A 16,995-nucleotide genomic window follows, 5' to 3' on the forward strand; every position below is an offset into this window, starting at 1 on the left:
CTTTTTTGAAACATCCTTCTGTCACCATATTGTTCGATTGCAAACCCTGTAACTTTCTTATGCCTACCCAGATCCTCTATCAGTTTATGGACTCCTTTGATAACCAGTTTATGGACGATATACCATTGAATCCTATAAATAGTTACTCAATTGCCAGGTTATTTTGTTAGTTTTGTACGCATAGTTCCTGTTCTATGTAAAGGCAACGCCTAATAGTTACAAGTTATATGTAAACCGATACGATGTGCAAACGGTTGTCGGTATAAAAAAACGTTAAATAAATAAATAAATCTCCTCTAAACACTCATCAACCCCTATTCCTCCCTCCTTCTCTTCTTCTACTTTCCCTACCCACACTCGAAACCTGGGTGTCATACTTGACAACCAACTCACCTTTAAACCCTTCATCAAATCCATCCTCAGCAACTGCTACTTCAAGCTGCAAACCCTTAAAAAACTCAGACCCCTGCTATATTTCTCTGACTTCTGTACAGTACTTCAGTCTATTATCTTTTCCAAAATAGACTACTGCAATGCTCTTTTGCTTGGCCTCCCTGCTACCCACACTAAACCTCTTCAACTCCTTCAGAATGCTACAGCTCGTATCCTCACAAACTCCAATAAGAAGGATCACATTACTCCAACTCTGATCAATCTACATTGGCTACCGATACAGTCGCGTATCCTCTACAAAACTCTTACTCTCATTCACAAAAGCATCACCAACGAGCACTCCCACTGGATCAATCCTCCGCTCCTTCCTCGCACCTCTACAAGACCAACACGCTCCTCCCTCCGAGGAACCCTCTGCACTCCCTCTATTAAATCCACCAGACTCATCTCCACAACAAACAGAGCTTTCTCTCTTGCTGGCCCCACCCTTTGGAACTCCATGTCCCCTAACCTACGCACTGAAACTTCTACACCCAAATTAAAAAAACAAAAACTTAAAACCTGGCTCTTCCTACAAGCCTTCCCCTCTATATCTACCCCCTCTGTGACCAATTGCTAAAAACCTTGATGCATAATGTTAGATAACAACAAAAGGCTTTCCTGAAATTTCCAATCTCTCCGAATGTCTTGATATTTGTTGTGTATAAACGAACCTTATGTCAAATCCTTTAAATTAAGCAGTACCACCTATATTCCATGCAATTTTCCCCTCTTTTCCCCCTAAAAAACTCATTGATTACAACGAACATGCATTCGAATCTTGTACATAGCCTTCTGTTCATAATTTTTTATCCCCCTTCTCCCAGTTAAGCTGCTCCCAGTTTGAATATATTTAAATATTTTCATGTTTTTCTTGTTCTTTTTCATTGTAAAGGCCATGCCTAAATGATACTCAAGCTATCATTGTTCTAAGTTTTCTGTAAACCGATACGATGTGCAAACGGTTGTCGGTATATAAAAATCTTTCAATAAATAAATAAATAAATGTTTTAAGACACCATCCAGTCCAAAACAACCAAGATTCCTCCATCTGTTAGATCTGCCAGAATAATCCATGTACCTTTTCCTATTTTTCAAATTATCAAGGGCATTTTGTTTGCAAAGGCTCGTAGCTCTCCTGGTAATTCCCAGATGTGCCATCATTTGAACATGAATGAAGGCAGAGCAAATTTCACATGGTCATCACGAGCCACAGGTATTCAAAACTGATTTGTGCGCTTAAATTAGGCACAGGGAAAGGAAGATTAACATTAAGCCTGAGAAAACATTCCATGATTTCTCAAATTTTCAGCATTAAAACTCACTTCACCCTCTCCTTTCCTCACTATTCTCAACCCTCCACTGTCTCTCGCATTCTCCTAATCTCTTCTTCCTTCCCTCATGAGAGGCTTCTATGAAAACTAAAAAGTCATGGGATAGGAGGCGATGTCCTTTCGTGGATTACAAACTGGTTAAAAGACAGGAAACAGAGAGTAGGATTAAATGGTCAATTTTCTCAGTGGAAAAGGGTAAACAGTGGAGTGCCTCAGAGATCTGTACTTGGACCGGGGCTTTTCAATATATATATAAATGATCTGGAAAGGAATACGACAAGTGAGGTTATCAAATTTGCGGATGATACAAAATTATTCAGAGTAGTTAAATCACAAGCAGACTGTGATACATTACAGGAGGACCTTGCAAGACTGGAAGTTTGGCATCCAAATGGCAGATGAAATTTAATGTGGACAAGTGCAAGGTGTTGCATATAGAGAAAAATAACCCTTGCCGTAGTTACACGAAGTTAGGTTCCATATTAGGAGCTACCACTCAGGAAAAAGATCTAGGCATCATAGTGGATAATACTTTAAAATCGTCAGCTCAGTGTGCTGCAGCAGTCAAAAAAGCAAATAGAATGTAAAGAATTATTAGGAAGGGAATGGTTAATAGAACGGAAAATGTCATAAAGCCTCTGTATCGCTCCATGGTGAGACCGCACCTTGAATACTGTGTACAATTCTAGTTGCCGCATCTCAAAAAAGATATAGTTGCGATGGAGAAGGTACAGAGAAGGGCAACCAAAATGATAAAGGGGATGGAACAGCTCCCCTATGAGGAAAGGCTGAAGAGGTTAGGGCTGTTCAGCTTGGAGAAGAGACGGCTGAGGGGGGATATGATAGAGGTCTTTAAGATCATGAGAGGTCTTGAGATGTGGCTCGGTTATTTACACTTTCGAATAATAGAAGGACTAGGGGGCATTCCATGAAGTTAGCAAGTAGCACATTTAAGACTAATCTGAGAAAATTCTTTTTCACTCAATGCACAATAAAGCTCTGGAATTTGTTGCCAGAAGATGTGGTTAGTGCAGTTAGTGTAGCTGGGTTCAAAAAAGGTTTGGATAAGTTCTTGGAGGAGAAGTCCATTAATGGCTATTAATCAATTTTACTTAGAGAATAGCCACTGCTATTAATTGCATCAGTCACTAACCAACCTCTTCCCTTGTAAATAATTCACTAACCTTAAACATATAAGGGAATCCTTATGCGGTGGTAATCTTGTACGGAGGTTAGTAATAAGGGCAACCGATTTGCAGTTGGCCTTTCCTTAACCTCCGTCTATTGCTTTTTTATTAGATTCAACAAGTATATTCAATTCTTAGGTTTTTTTCAATTTTTCTTAAAATCCCTTCTCCCCTGCTGCTTTTCCGACCCTCTTCAATATATATTTGTTTTATACTTATCTGGGTCGTCGCTTGTGACTTTTATTGATATTTCACGGGTACGGAGCTGCACGTCCGACACGGGCCATGTTTCGGCACTGTGTGCCTGCTTCAGGGACTATGGGAGAATCTACTGTGTCCTGTATGGGCTCACAGCATTCACTTTACTTTTTCAAGCTTCTTGTGTCTCGCGTGCGACGCCTTCAGTAAAGAAGGCGTCGCAAGGAAATCCTGATTAGATTCAGGAAATCCTGAATAGATTGTAGTGAAGACAAATGGTTCAGAGGTTAATTTTATAACATCCTACATAACGTACACATTGCCAAAATGCATAAGTTAGACCAATTTTCAAAGCGAACTGGGGTCGGTAACTTTAAAACAGCCGCGCAGGCTCACATGTATGTGGATATGCCAACTCGCCCCAAAGGGCGCAGCTATATAATAACATGCATGCGTATATGTGCACATGGTATAAAATAGGCTGTACGCACGTACATATGCGCACAATTTTATATGGATGTGCACATGTGCTTGCAAATGCCGCCACTACCGTGCAAGTGAAGGGATTTTAGTAGACACAGCGATGACTCAATTACCAGTTTCCCCTGTTTATTCCCAGTTTGCCCAGGTAAAGGATAGGACTTCCTAAGCCCCCTAGTTAACGAGCTTACCTTTTACCCTGTTAGCCCCAAGCCTTAAAATCCTGTTAACCTCTTTTTTTGTTTCAGGACTTACATCACATCCATAGCAGAAATAAAGTTACATGGTAGCGGACCACAGCATGCGCTAGTGCACGTAAATACCCGCAGATTTCATTGAGAAATCTAGGAGCACCCATGCCCTACCCACACCACGCCAATGTCCCCCCCTCTCCTTTTTGAAAACAAATTTTTGTGCATGTACTGGGAGATATGCACATACTTGTGCACTTTTTAAAATCCGCACAGCGCATGCTGGCCCAATTACTGCATGTATCTCCCAGCTTTGGTGCACGTATGGCTTTTAAAATTTGCCTTTAAGTGCATTGTTCATTTTGAAAAATATCTCAAGTTGCACAAATTTACCCACACAAAAGAACGCCTGCTCTTTGCAGCATGTAACTTGTGCAGGTTAATTAAGCTTCCAACTTTTTAAAATGAATAGGTGGGTATAGATCCCAATTGTACTCCCCTCGGGCCTCCCCACCCCAGAATGCTTCTCTGTTGTGCACATAAAAGTATGCACAAAATTGGGTTTGTGTGTATTTTAATATGTACAATCCCAATTCAATTTTATAAGGAGCTATTTCCACCCACAAACCAATGTTCTATGTGTATAAATGTCTTTGAAGATGAATCTCTCAGTAGTTAATTGCCAAAGTGGTTCACTCGGACAATTTTCCAAGTGATTTATATGGGTAAGAAATGTTGTATCCAAGCTGTCTGAAAACGAGTCTTCTTTAATTCAGCCAGAAGTCCGTGCCTTGCTCCATAATGAGTGTACGTACCTTTGACTGCATTGGTGGAAAGCATTCCCAAGTACCTCTTTAGGTTGGAGAAGAAAAAGTACATGTTGCGCGCCCCGTTTGCGCTCGGCCCGCTCACGGGCCTGCTCACCTTCCCAACTCCTCTGCAGGTCCTGGGTTGGCCTCTCCCGCGGCTGCAGCTAGCTCCTCGAGGCCTCGGCGTCCTGCGGTGGCGGTCGCCAACCCTTCCTCAGCGCACCAGGCCTCACGATAGGGCTCGGCGTCCTCCTTAAAGGGCCAGGGGCGGATCCAAGCTCCGCGGCACGCCCTGATTGAGCACAGTATATCAGGAAATTCCTGCCTGCACTTCCTTGCCTTGCCAATCGTGTTGACACCGTGTGTGTACTAGTTTGTCTCAGTGTCTTATCGCTTGTTCCAGTCTTGTTCCAGCGTCCTTCCGTTCCAGCATCCTTCCATTCCAGCGTCTTCCTGTTCTAGCATCCTCTCAGGAGTACCTCTTGGACTGACTCTCTGGTACTGACCTCTGCTTGCTCTTGACTATGATGATCGCTGCCCGGATTCTGACCTTTGCCTGCCTCCTTGACTATGTCTGATCTCTGGAACCTGACCCCTGCTTTGGCTGACTACTCTCGGACTGACCTTTGGAACTTGACCCCTGCTATCACTGACCATGCCTCCTTGAGCCTGGCCCTGCTCCTAGCCTTGTCATCGCAGACACTGTTCTGGCTTTCCTTGATTCCCCAAGCCTCCAGTCTTGACATCGACCACTCACCCTTGATCCTGGTGGGCACACCTCTATACTTCCTTTCCAGGAGACCCTGTGAGGCCCACCTAAGTCCAAGCAGCCCGGGTCCCCAAGGGCTCCACCCGGGGGGACCTTGGGCTTCCAGTGGTGAAGCTCCAGCTAACCTCTGTCTTCTCCTGTGCTCCGCCTCCTGGTGGCAGGTGCTTCCTGGGCCTGACCAGAGAGCCACTCCTCACTGCCTCAGGATAAGGGTCCACCTCCAGGTGCAACAGTACATGCATAGAAGGCATTTTGAAATCTTTTTCTTATATTATTTTATTTATGCAATTTCAAAATACATACATCAAAGAATCCTTGAAAAAGAAAATCACAAGCTGATACCAAAGAAAAAACACAGACAAAAAGAATAACAAAGGAAATATGAATCCCAGCTAAGGATCAAATCCATATTAGTGGGTAATCCAAGATCTCAATCTTAAAGTAACAAGAGAAGAAAAAAACATCAATCTTATAACAGGAAAATAAAGGCAAGCTAACAGCTAGACTCAGTGGGTGCTCTCAAATGAGAACTAAAATGTTCATCTAGCTAGGTACATCAGGCACATCAACTAGGGGTTGCAAAGGCAAACTTTATCAGCCAAAAAGAAAGAAAGTTGAATCTGTTCAAAGAATACATATGTAGAATCACTATATTTAACACAGCATTTACTGGGAAATTTAAGAAAAAATTGAGCCCTCAATTGCAAAACCCTAAATCTCATTAGTAGGAAATGCTTCCTTTTCTTTTGTGCTGTCTTTGCCACATCTGGAAAGGCCATAGTACGACAATGGAGAAAAGTATCGTCATGGTGCCTAAAATGCATTCTAAGGATCCAGTCTGTATCGAAGTCCAAAACCAAAGAAGCCAAGAGAGTAGAAGGTTTTACCAATACAGAATTGGAGGTCTCCGGCAAAGCTGTAGCATCCAAAGAATTATCCGAGATTGAAGAGAGTTCCTAGGATCTTCTCCTCTCAAGCTGTTTTTTTAGATGGAGGTAAATATTCAGATGATAGGAGGGAGGGCATTTTCAGGAATCTTCAAAACCTCCAACAAATACTTTTTAAACATATCCCTAGGGGAGGTCATAGGGACACATGGAAACTTACCAAAGCATACATTTTTACACCTTAAAGTATTTTCCAGACTTTCCAATTTATTGGAGAGAACAATGTTGTCTTTAACAAGATGATCTTGTATATGTTTAACATCAGATAGTTGCTGAACTACTTCCACATTCACCTTCTCTAAAACCACCACTCAAGATTCCAGGGAATGGACCTCAGATTGCAAAGTCCCAGTTTAGCATAAATCATCTTGCCCAAGCCTTCTATAGCCTCCCAGATGATTTCAAGAGTAAATGCAGCTGGCCTCATAAGGAAAAAAGGCTCCTGCCGAGGAGTACTCACAGGCGAAGAAATAATAGATGTTGTACCTCTGCCAGCCCCTTCCTGCAATGCTGCCAAGTCCCCTTGTAGGTGAAAAGCCACCGATAAGTTGGAACTCATGGTCGGTCTCCATTTCACCATGTTCCCTGATCTGAGAGAAGTCACTGTGATGTCATCCACCAGCGACTCGCCCAACTGCATCAAAAGGAGCCTCACCATTGCTGGATCTGCAGGAGGTGCTCTCATTGCCAGACTTATCAATGTCACAGAGCCAGGCAAAAGGGGAGACAAACTTTCCCCTTCCAATATCAACAATGGCTGTTCAGTCAATGGCGACTGACCCCGGAGAACATGAGTAGAGGCAGGAAAGGCCACAGGAATAACAGTAAATCTGCCCTTTCTCTTGCAGCCCATTAAGATAAATAGTCAGAAAAAAAAAGATTGAAAAGAAAAATGGAACTCAGCCTACTAGCTGCTTGCTGCCACCATCTTGGATTCTCCCAAATGGCATTTCGAAATCTTTAGATTCACTTTTCCCACAAAATTCTATCTGTGGAAATAGCAGATCAGTACTTTGTATTTGTGGCAAATTTTAAAGTGAAAGTATATGAATACTTTAGCTTTGAAAATCAATGCAAAAATCACAGGTAAAAAGTATGCATGTTTTTTATTCTGATGCCAACAATTTGAAAGTTGCCTCCAAGGGGGTCCAGTTAGATATTAAGATAATAGATAAATTGATTATTTGAGCGGCTTTACCTGATAGTTCCTCGTTTCCTTTTTCCTTCCAGTTCAATTGGAACCAGTGCTGGAATCCTGGTGCCATGAGCCTTCATTTGCAACTATTCAGGATTTTTCCCCCTGTTTTAATAGGCATGCCTACATTGGTCATTGTCATTATGGTTCTGAAGCCAAGAGCCATGTGCCTCATAGGCTATAAATCGGAACATAAGGTATCATTCTAACTTAGGCATGCAGGAGTTTCCTGGCAACCATCCCACACTCCATCCTTATTGCACACATGAAATGTATTTATAAAAGGCCACAGTACATTATTAACATTAACATCAGCAGTCTAAGCCCCAACCTACAACATCTGCATAATGCAAACCCCCAACACCCCATCCTGATCTTGGGGCAGTCTCCTGCTAGCTCCAGCTTTACCTGCCACCAAGACCCCACCAAGGCCTCTGATCTGCTCCGTTGGTCAACCCCTGTCACATCCCAACAGGAAGGGCCTTGTGGCCTGGGCGATGACTGCATCATCCCAATATTGCCTTAAATTACAGATTCCCAGCTACACTCGAAGCATCAACTTCAATTGCACAAAGCATATGAGTCTAAGTGTTTTAAACATCAGACTTAACCTGGGCTCAGATTATGCCACCACTGCAACAAAAAATACCTATTTATAATTAATATAACAGAACAAAACAGCGGAGGGAGGGAGGGTAGGAGAGTGATGCCCAAGAGCAAGAAAGAAGAGAAGAAAGGAAGGCGGCTCTACTAGGCAGCTTAAAAGATGAGGGTGAACCCCTTACCTGCCCGACATTCCCTACCTGTTTCAGCCAACCAGAAGTCACTCAGACTTCAGTTTGGATCTAAAACCTCATGGGGACAAGAAGAAGAGGTGGTGCAAGGAACAGCACCATGAAGCCAACTCGACATCCCTCCCTCCTCCCAGCCTACCCATATTCCCTGAGGGCTCAGACCTCAAGGAAGGAGAACTGCACGGGAGGGGAGGCTGGCTTGACGCCATGTTAATGATGGCAGGTGGGACTACCTGCCCAACCGCTAACTTATTGATGACTATCCCTTTCTTTCCAGCTCTCACTCCAGTCCTATGGAAAGTGAAAACTCTGTGCACAACATACCCAGCCCCAATCAACCCAAACTACAGAAAATCTGATCCAGGAAAAGAACCAGGGACTTAGGGGTAGATTTTTAAAGTTATGCGCGGGTGTAGATTTGTTCGCGCAACCCGGCTGCCGCGCGCATGTTATAAAATCCAGGGTCAGCGTGCGCAGGGGGTGCACAATTGTGCACAATTGTGCAACCTGCGCGCGCCGAGCCGAACAGCCTGCCTCGTTCCCTCCGATTTCGGAGCGGCCTTGGAGAGAACTGTTTTTCCGGCCCCCCCACCTTCCCCTCCCTTCCCCTACCTAATCCACCCCCCAGCCCTAACTAAATCCCCCCCCCCCTACGTTAGGGCGCGCCATTCCCTGGCCCAGGGGCTGGTTCGGAGGCCTCGGCCACGCCCCTGGAATGCCCCGGGCCGGCACCACGCCCACGGCCCCACCCCAGAAAGCCCCCAAATGTCGCGCTGCCCCCGACACATCCCCAAGCAAAGCCCCGGGACTTACGTGTGTCCCGGGGCTTTGCATGCACCGGGGGTCTATGCAACTTAGGCACACCAGCGCACAAGTCCCCTGCGCGTGTAAATCCAGCTGGATTTACGCACGCAGGGCTTTTAAAATCTGCCCCTTACTGTATAACAAATTCATTGTTTTCTGATTCTTATTAGATAATTATATGGTTGTGGTTGGGCAGACATTTATAAAATATTTTTATAATGTTTAACTCTACACAATATTTGCTTCATTTTAAAGCTTTTTATGATATAGTTTAAGGTGTGTGTTAATATATGCATAAGGAATGTATGAAGTGATATATGGTGCATTTGATCATATTTATTGTATACAAACTATTAGTAAATTGCAATCTTTGCATTTGCATTTTAAGATAAGCATAATAATGTTCAAATGGCTAGCATATACAAGTACCGTATGTATATATAATTTTTAAATTTTATATCTATGTACTAACATTGTTCCACATTTAAAAATATTTTTATCTGTGAAATGATATACAACAGATCTTATATACTCTATTATATTTATAATTGATTAATTGTAATTGTTACATTGGCATTTTAAGACTATAAGCATTTTATGTTATGCTCAGGCTTGTGGACCCTTGGCCGACAAGAGGATGGTATACCTTTCGGAGGGTCCGTAGGGTCTCTTGTCGGGTGGCGAGGCAGAACAGGAGGCGGGACCAGCTGACCTTGGCACTGGAGGCTGAGACAAATACGGAGGCGATGAAGAGACTAGATGAGGCGCTGAGTCTTCACCACTGGTGGTCTGCGGTCCCCCCGGGAGGAGCCCGTAGGGACCCGACCGCTGGGACTTAGGTGGACCTAGGGAGGTCAGAGCAATGGTGCAAAGGCCAACTGGAGCTTCGCCCTGGAAGCCCACGGTCCCCCCAGGAGGAGCCCGTAGGGACCCGGGCCGCTGGGACTTAGGTGGGCCCTTGGAGACGGAGTCTTGAAGGAGTCCTAGGTCGAGTGCCAGAGGGTCGTCGCTCACCAGTCCAAAGTCGTGCACCAGAGAATCACCGCTTGCCAATCTGAAGTCAGGAACCAGAGAATCACCGTAAGCCAATCCGAAGTCAGGAACCAGAGAATCACCAATACGTAACAGGAGCAAGCAGCAGGAACTCACCAAGGCAAGCAGACTCAAACAACACTCGCAAGAGACGTTGCCAAGTCAAGGAATGAGCAGAGGAAGCCTCCCTATATACTTCCTCTGCTCTGGATCATTGGACACAGGTGAGTCTAGTTAAAGGGACCAGGTCCCTTTAAATGCAAATGAGTTGATGGCGGCCATCTTGGATCCCATGGCAGCGGCCATCTTGAATCTCCCCGGTGCAGGAGAGACCCCGCTGGGGGAAGCAGGACGGCTTCCCCTGCAACGGGCAGCACGGGCCCGAGTCGGAGCCCTCCCCCGGGACTCTCATGGCGCTGTGAGTCAGGTAGGGGGACACGGCCGCGAAGCACAACATTTGAATAACGTTACAGGTGTTCTAGAGGATCATGATACCTGTATATAAGTCAGTGTAATGTCTCTTGAAATCTGAGAATATATCAGCAGTATGGTGCATGGGTAGGCCAATTTCCTGATAAAGAAATACAAGAGTATTGATACTGGTAAGGAGGACAGGATTGATGACAGCAAACAGAGGAAATATTTCTTAACAACACTTACATGTTTTAAAACTTTCAGCCTCTCTCTGTAATTCCTATACTGGGTATCCTATCTTTTAATATTTGAGGCTTATGAACACTTTCTTATATTTGATCCCACTGCCATCATTGATGACCACACTTTGGAAATATATAGAGGCTGTACTAATCTATGGGATTTTCTACAGGGGAACAGCAATTTCATGCAAAACTATGCTATGTATGCAAATGAGCCACATAGCAAAATTTTGCATGATATTTCCTGCAAAACGTTTTGCAAAAAATAACTATACCTCATCCAGGTGTAGTTTTGGTTTTGGTTTTTTTTTTGGGGGGGGGGGTTCCCAAAAACTAGCCTGCAAAGACTTTTTTTGATGGCTGATTTTCCTGGAATTCATAAACAATGACCTGCTCTGCATGACTTTTTTTTAGTGAAGATCTGTTATGACAATGGAACATTTTGGACATGGTATAAATACATGGAACATAAAATGTCATGTTACATGACAAATGGTTTGAGGTTGTCAGAAGAGCATGCCAATTGGCTGTGAAGGTGACAAGAAAATCAGGATTCAAACAACTGGAATGAATTGTTATGCAGCAATCCAACATGCGCCAGAAGTAACGAGATGGATGAGGCAGGAAAGAGTGGTTGATTGAGACAACTGTCTGAGGAAGGAGAATGTAGCAGTAGGGATTCACAAAGGGGAAAAAAAGAGAGGGTATAGTTTGGGAGGAAGCAGATTTAAATCTTTGCAGAAAGATTTGATGACCGCACTTTGGAAATACATAGAGGCTGTACTAATCCATGGGAATTTCTACAGGGGAACAGCAATTTCATGCAAAACTATGCTATGTATGCAAATGAGCTACATAGCAAAATTTTGCATGATATTTCCTGCAAAAAGTTTTGCAAAAAATAACTATACCTCATCCAGGTGTAGTTTTGGTTTTTTGGGTTGTTTTTTTTTGGGGGGGCTTCCCAAAAACTAGCCTGCAAAGACTTTTTTTGCTGGCTGATTTTCCTGGAATTCATAAACAATGACCTGCTCTGCATGACTTTTTTAGTGAAGATCCGTTATGACAATGGAACATTTTGGACATGGTATAAATACATGGAACATAAAATGTCATGTTACATGAAAAATGGTTTGAGGTTGTCAGAAGAGCATGCCAATTGGCTGTGAAGGTGACTAGAAAATCAGGATTCAAAAACTGGAATGAATTGTTATGCAGCAATCCAACATGCGCCAGAAGTAACGAGATGGATGAGGCAGGAAAGAGTGGTTGATTGAGACAACTGTCTGAGGAAGGAGAATGTAGCAGTAGGGATTCACAAAGGGGAAAAAAAGAGAGGGTATAGTTTGGGAGGAAGCAGATTTAAATCTTTGCAGAAAGCTTATAGAAGGGAACAGGTGGGCACTGGAGACTAGAAAGGTAGAGGAAGATACAAGGTGAAAAATGGACACAAAAGCATAAAGGATGCAAATGGAGAAGTGTCTAGTAAGAATGGAAACATCATAATCTCTGAGGAAATGGCACTGTCATAAGAGAAAGTTAATTTAGAATAGTTATAGGTAAGTAAAATACATCTGATTGATTTTAGTATCTCCTATGAAAGTCCATAGTTAGGTAAATGAAACATTAAAAGAAAAAAAATGTCCTCTTAAAACTGAACCCAACAAAAAGAAGAGAGAATTTGTTTTTAGATTATACAGCTTAAAACAGAATTTAGATGCTTATGGCCACATGAATTGGTACCTATTTAATGTAGGATGTGTGATCTTTAGGACAAAAACATTGAATATAATGCATATAGCCAATCTGAATTGCATCAACATTATTCTTGAGCATTGTGAATCATAAATGTATAATACATCCACAGAACTAAGTTTTAATATGCTGTGAAGCCCCTCTGAATGGGTATACTTCAACAAATGAAATGTATTTTAAAATTTAGTCAACAAAGCCTATATTGTATGACTAAACTATGCTGAAAGTGTTGCATATAGTAAAGGTTCTATCAGTCCATGATTCTGATAGGGGGAAGGTAAAGAAGAGCTGCATTAGCATTTTAATAGTTTCTGGAGTATTCAGCAGTGACATTAGACGAAGAGTATAAGATTGTGATTGAAAGGGGAAATAAAGTGTATGAAAATTGAAACAACCATTCCAAAATTGAAACAACCTCATATTTGCACTCACTGTGAAAACCCAAATTGCATATTATATCTCTTTGGTGAGGATGAAGTACATTAGGAGTGTCTTATAATTTGCTGCAATATCCCAGCATTGTTAGATAGCACTGAACAAAAAGATAACAATTAACAAATAATATATGTATTTTTTTTTCAGTTGTGTACCAATCAATCTGTGAAAATTCAGCTGAATGTGAACAATAGGTCTGATCTTCATAGCTCCTACCATTTAAAACCAAGCAGTCAACAAGATGACACAGATGTTATTCTGCTTGTTAAGAAAGTAAGATATATTTTCATTTTCTAAGTTTATAAGTAATATTGAAGATGGGGGCAGTCTCTTTTTTAATTATCATTGTTCAGAATGCAACGTAATGCATTTACAAAGTGTTGTGGTGGGATTTAACTCATGCAGATTATTCTTTGTTAAATGAAAATAGTATTAAAAAACAATGCAAGCAAGTCAGTAGTTAGAACAAACAAAATAATTAACATAAAGTCATTTTATGTTTTATGTTCTAATTTAAATCATCACAGCCAGCAATTGCCCATGCACGATAGTTCATAGATGGTTTAGCTTGACGGCCAGACTGGCTTCCTTCCAAACTCATTACATTACCATTTACTGTAAATCCTAAGCAGCACCAGAATCATCTGAAAGATCCTTCTACTTATCCCCCACCACTCTCATAAACTAATGTAAACCTATGTGCTATGAATGTGATATTGAACATTATCATTAAATTATGCTAACAAAAGTACTGTAGTTTGCCATATTTGATCAATTGTAAATGCAAGTAATATTAGAATTGTTACTTACTTTGGGTGCATTTTGTAAAAGACATAGTTCGGCTCAATGAATTTCTTTTTTCATTGTAAAAAAGAAAAAGAAGATAATTATAATTGTCATAGTGCTTAATAATCATTGTACTCTTAATTCTTGAGTAAATTAGATAATTCAGCATTTTAACTTTTGTTATATCACTAGCAAAAATAGATAGGCTAATTATAAGGGAAAAGTTGGTGTCTTAACTAGGGTGGAAAAAAGCTATTTCTAGAAAAAATGATTATTTACACTATCAGGGTATGGTTTAGTTTGAATTATGATTGACCTTTCATTTAAGGACTAAAGTTCAATGACTCTAATATTGAACTCTAAAGTGCTAGGATGAAATTTTTCTCCATTTTCGATTCAGCTTGTAAATTCAGAAAAAACTTCACTTTTGCACTTAGATCCTCAGACACTGAGACATTGCATGACATACAGCATGTGCCTGGAAGTGCAGTGTTTCAGTTAACATATACCGCAATTGGTAAGCAATAGATTATTATGAAAGCAGATTCTAAGCTATAGGGGCCAATTCACTAGGGCTTCTTCTGTGTCTGTGGGAAAAGACCTTGATGAATCAAGGCATGTAGTAGGAAGCCATGTGCTTACGATGGATGGTAAAGTTCAATTTTTGCAAAGTATCATCAGGAAAAATATCAGAAATAGCAGCAGATCCACAAATTGCTGTGGCCTACCTTGGATTCCCACTACAGCAGCTGCTGTTGGATTGCTGCAGCTGCAGTTGGCCTCAAGAAATGCACAGGTTGTCTTTTTTATTTTAGTGGACAGCACAACACAGCTGAGATTAGTCAGATTAATACATAGAGGTTGTGCTGTGCTCTGCGTTTACTTCTGCTTCTGAAACCCACTTTCACAGTTCTGTTGAGAATTTACAAGAGAAAACTGACTCATTGGTAGTGCAAACTTTTATTTTGGTGGTTGGAGCTCATACAGTCAAATAATACATTTACTGTAAAATTAAACACGTTCATAGTATATTAAAAAAACTGAATCATGTTATGTCAGCCTATAAAATGTTAGTCTCAGCACGTGATCATTTCTATATATTTATGTTTTATTTAAAAACAGGCTGTAGATTTAGTTAATACGCTGGTCACAGTATGTGAAACTGTTTGGACACTAGGACTTCACCAAACTTTCTTGTTGCTGTTAATCATTGGGAAATGGCTTCTTCCCATTGGTGCTGGGACTCACCCGTGACCAGCTGTCCAGCTCCTTCTATGTTTGTGGGAACAGCAGCTGATATACTTGAATTCACTAGTGAGACCCTTGAACAAGATGATGTTAGGTAAGTACTTGTTACCTGGTAATAGCAAAATCAAACATGAATGGTTATGCATTCTAAGTGGAGCATTTTATTTATTGTAAGGGACATAGGTCCTGGTTCATTAGAGCTCTTCTCCCATTTTCTGTCTTTGATGAATCAGGCTCCTTTAGATTCTGAAATCATATCAGTGGGCTTTATCTATAGGGAGATAGGTAGCAGTCCACAAATGTCCAATCTAAGTAACTGAGTGTAACCATGATCATCCTGGCCATGTTATACAGAACCTAGACATACCAAACCAAAACATACCAAGCCCGTATTCCAGTGAAAATTAATACAAGGAGTATACAGGAGGTTTGATTAAACATTTGCATTTGCATTAACACATAATAAGGTACATTTGGCCTACTCTGAGCAAACAAGATTGAAGGTCTAGATCTGGGTTTCCGGGTGGCTTACTCCAGACAAGCAGTTTTGTCAGCCTTCTGGATTCACAAGTCTGATGCCACACTGGAACATAGCACCCAGGTGACAGATGACACTGGTTGTTCTAGTGGTCAGCTTTGGAAGTCAGATATCTGGGGCCGCTCCTCGAGCACCTGGCCAAGTACTGGGGACGTTGTAGTACATGTGCAAATTTCTCCCAGATGCCTTGATGGCTGACTTCAGAAGTCATCGTAATGCACTGGGACCCGGGCTTCTGCCACCACATGCTCCTCCAGCATCCAGTTAGATATTTGGGAGGTTATTGTACTGCTGCCAAAGTTTGCTTACGAACCACCATCAATTGGAAACTGCTCAAGGGAGGCCCATTGCAGTGTACCAAGAATGGTTTTCTATCCTTAGATCGTACTGACATATAGTCCTTCACATTTTTCATTGGGCATGCAACCAGACCTGAGTCAGTATAATGAGCTTCCCCTTTCCCATTTGATCCAGTTTGGACTATTGTATGCTTAGCCACAATTTGCCCATGACCATTAATCCAGAAGCTAGAAGATCAAAATAAGTATCCTCCTGCATGCTGTGGCACTCAGAGGTTCCCAATAACATTTACTTCTTGCATGATTTTCTGTTTGTAGGGACTTGACTCATTCTTTGGTCTGCAAGGATATTTTCCAGGGATTCCATGCATTAACAACTTGGTGTCCTGCTGATTGGGGATAAACATGAGGGTTCGTTTAGGTACCTCATGATCCTTGGCATAGAACTCAACTCTATGTGGATGGTGTCGAAAATGCCATCTGATCATTGGCATAATTGTCTTCCTTGATCCAAAAGGACACCTGGCAGTAAGGAAGGTTACCCTTGTGCCATATGTGGTCTCTTACCTAGACCCTGGCATTTACATGCAGGGTCATCCTGATAGGGCAAATGTCTTGTGCAGGTTGACATGACATATGGTGCAGGATCTGGCCATTTGGAAAAGATGCTTGTCTAAGTTTAATAGGGTGTCTGCATAGCTGACTCTCTTCCCCTCCAGTCACCAGTGATGATCTGGAACTGTTTTTCAGATGCTTCAGGGAGATAAGGTTCTGGGGCTATTTTGAAAAGATGTGTAGTGCATGACCATATGGCCAGCCAAGTGCACAGAAGTGGAAGTCACTTGCAGTATTGACATTGATGCTCTTTACAATAATTGTGGCCCTATACCTTTGGAGTGACCGCTTGTACCAAGGGTCCCCAAACCTTTCAGGGCATGAGCCACATAAGACATTTATAATCACCAAGAGAACTGGGAGGACATTCTCCTTGGAGTTTTCTGGAGGGAGGACCCCCCTTGGAATTGTTTGCTGAGCAGCATTTAAGAGGGGCACAATGTCTGGCCCTTACAATTATGTGAAATGCTGTGGCAGGGTTCCAAGTGGTA

The 16,995-nt window shown here is 42.0% G+C and overlaps 1 protein-coding gene across 1 annotated transcript in view; it reads left to right on the forward strand.

The window, feature by feature from the left end:
* Positions 1-16,995, forward strand: part of TMEM26 (transmembrane protein 26) — a 58,591-nt gene that overhangs the window by 28,332 nt on the left and 13,264 nt on the right. The window contains 3 exon segments of the mRNA XM_029609745.1: positions 13,166-13,291; positions 14,927-15,074; positions 15,077-15,146. Of these exon segments, the coding sequence (XP_029465605.1) occupies positions 13,166-13,291; positions 14,927-15,074; positions 15,077-15,146 (344 nt within the window).

This window comes from Rhinatrema bivittatum, chromosome 7 (genome assembly GCF_901001135.1).
Source record: "Rhinatrema bivittatum chromosome 7, aRhiBiv1.1, whole genome shotgun sequence".
Taxonomy (NCBI): Eukaryota; Metazoa; Chordata; class Amphibia; order Gymnophiona; family Rhinatrematidae; genus Rhinatrema; species Rhinatrema bivittatum.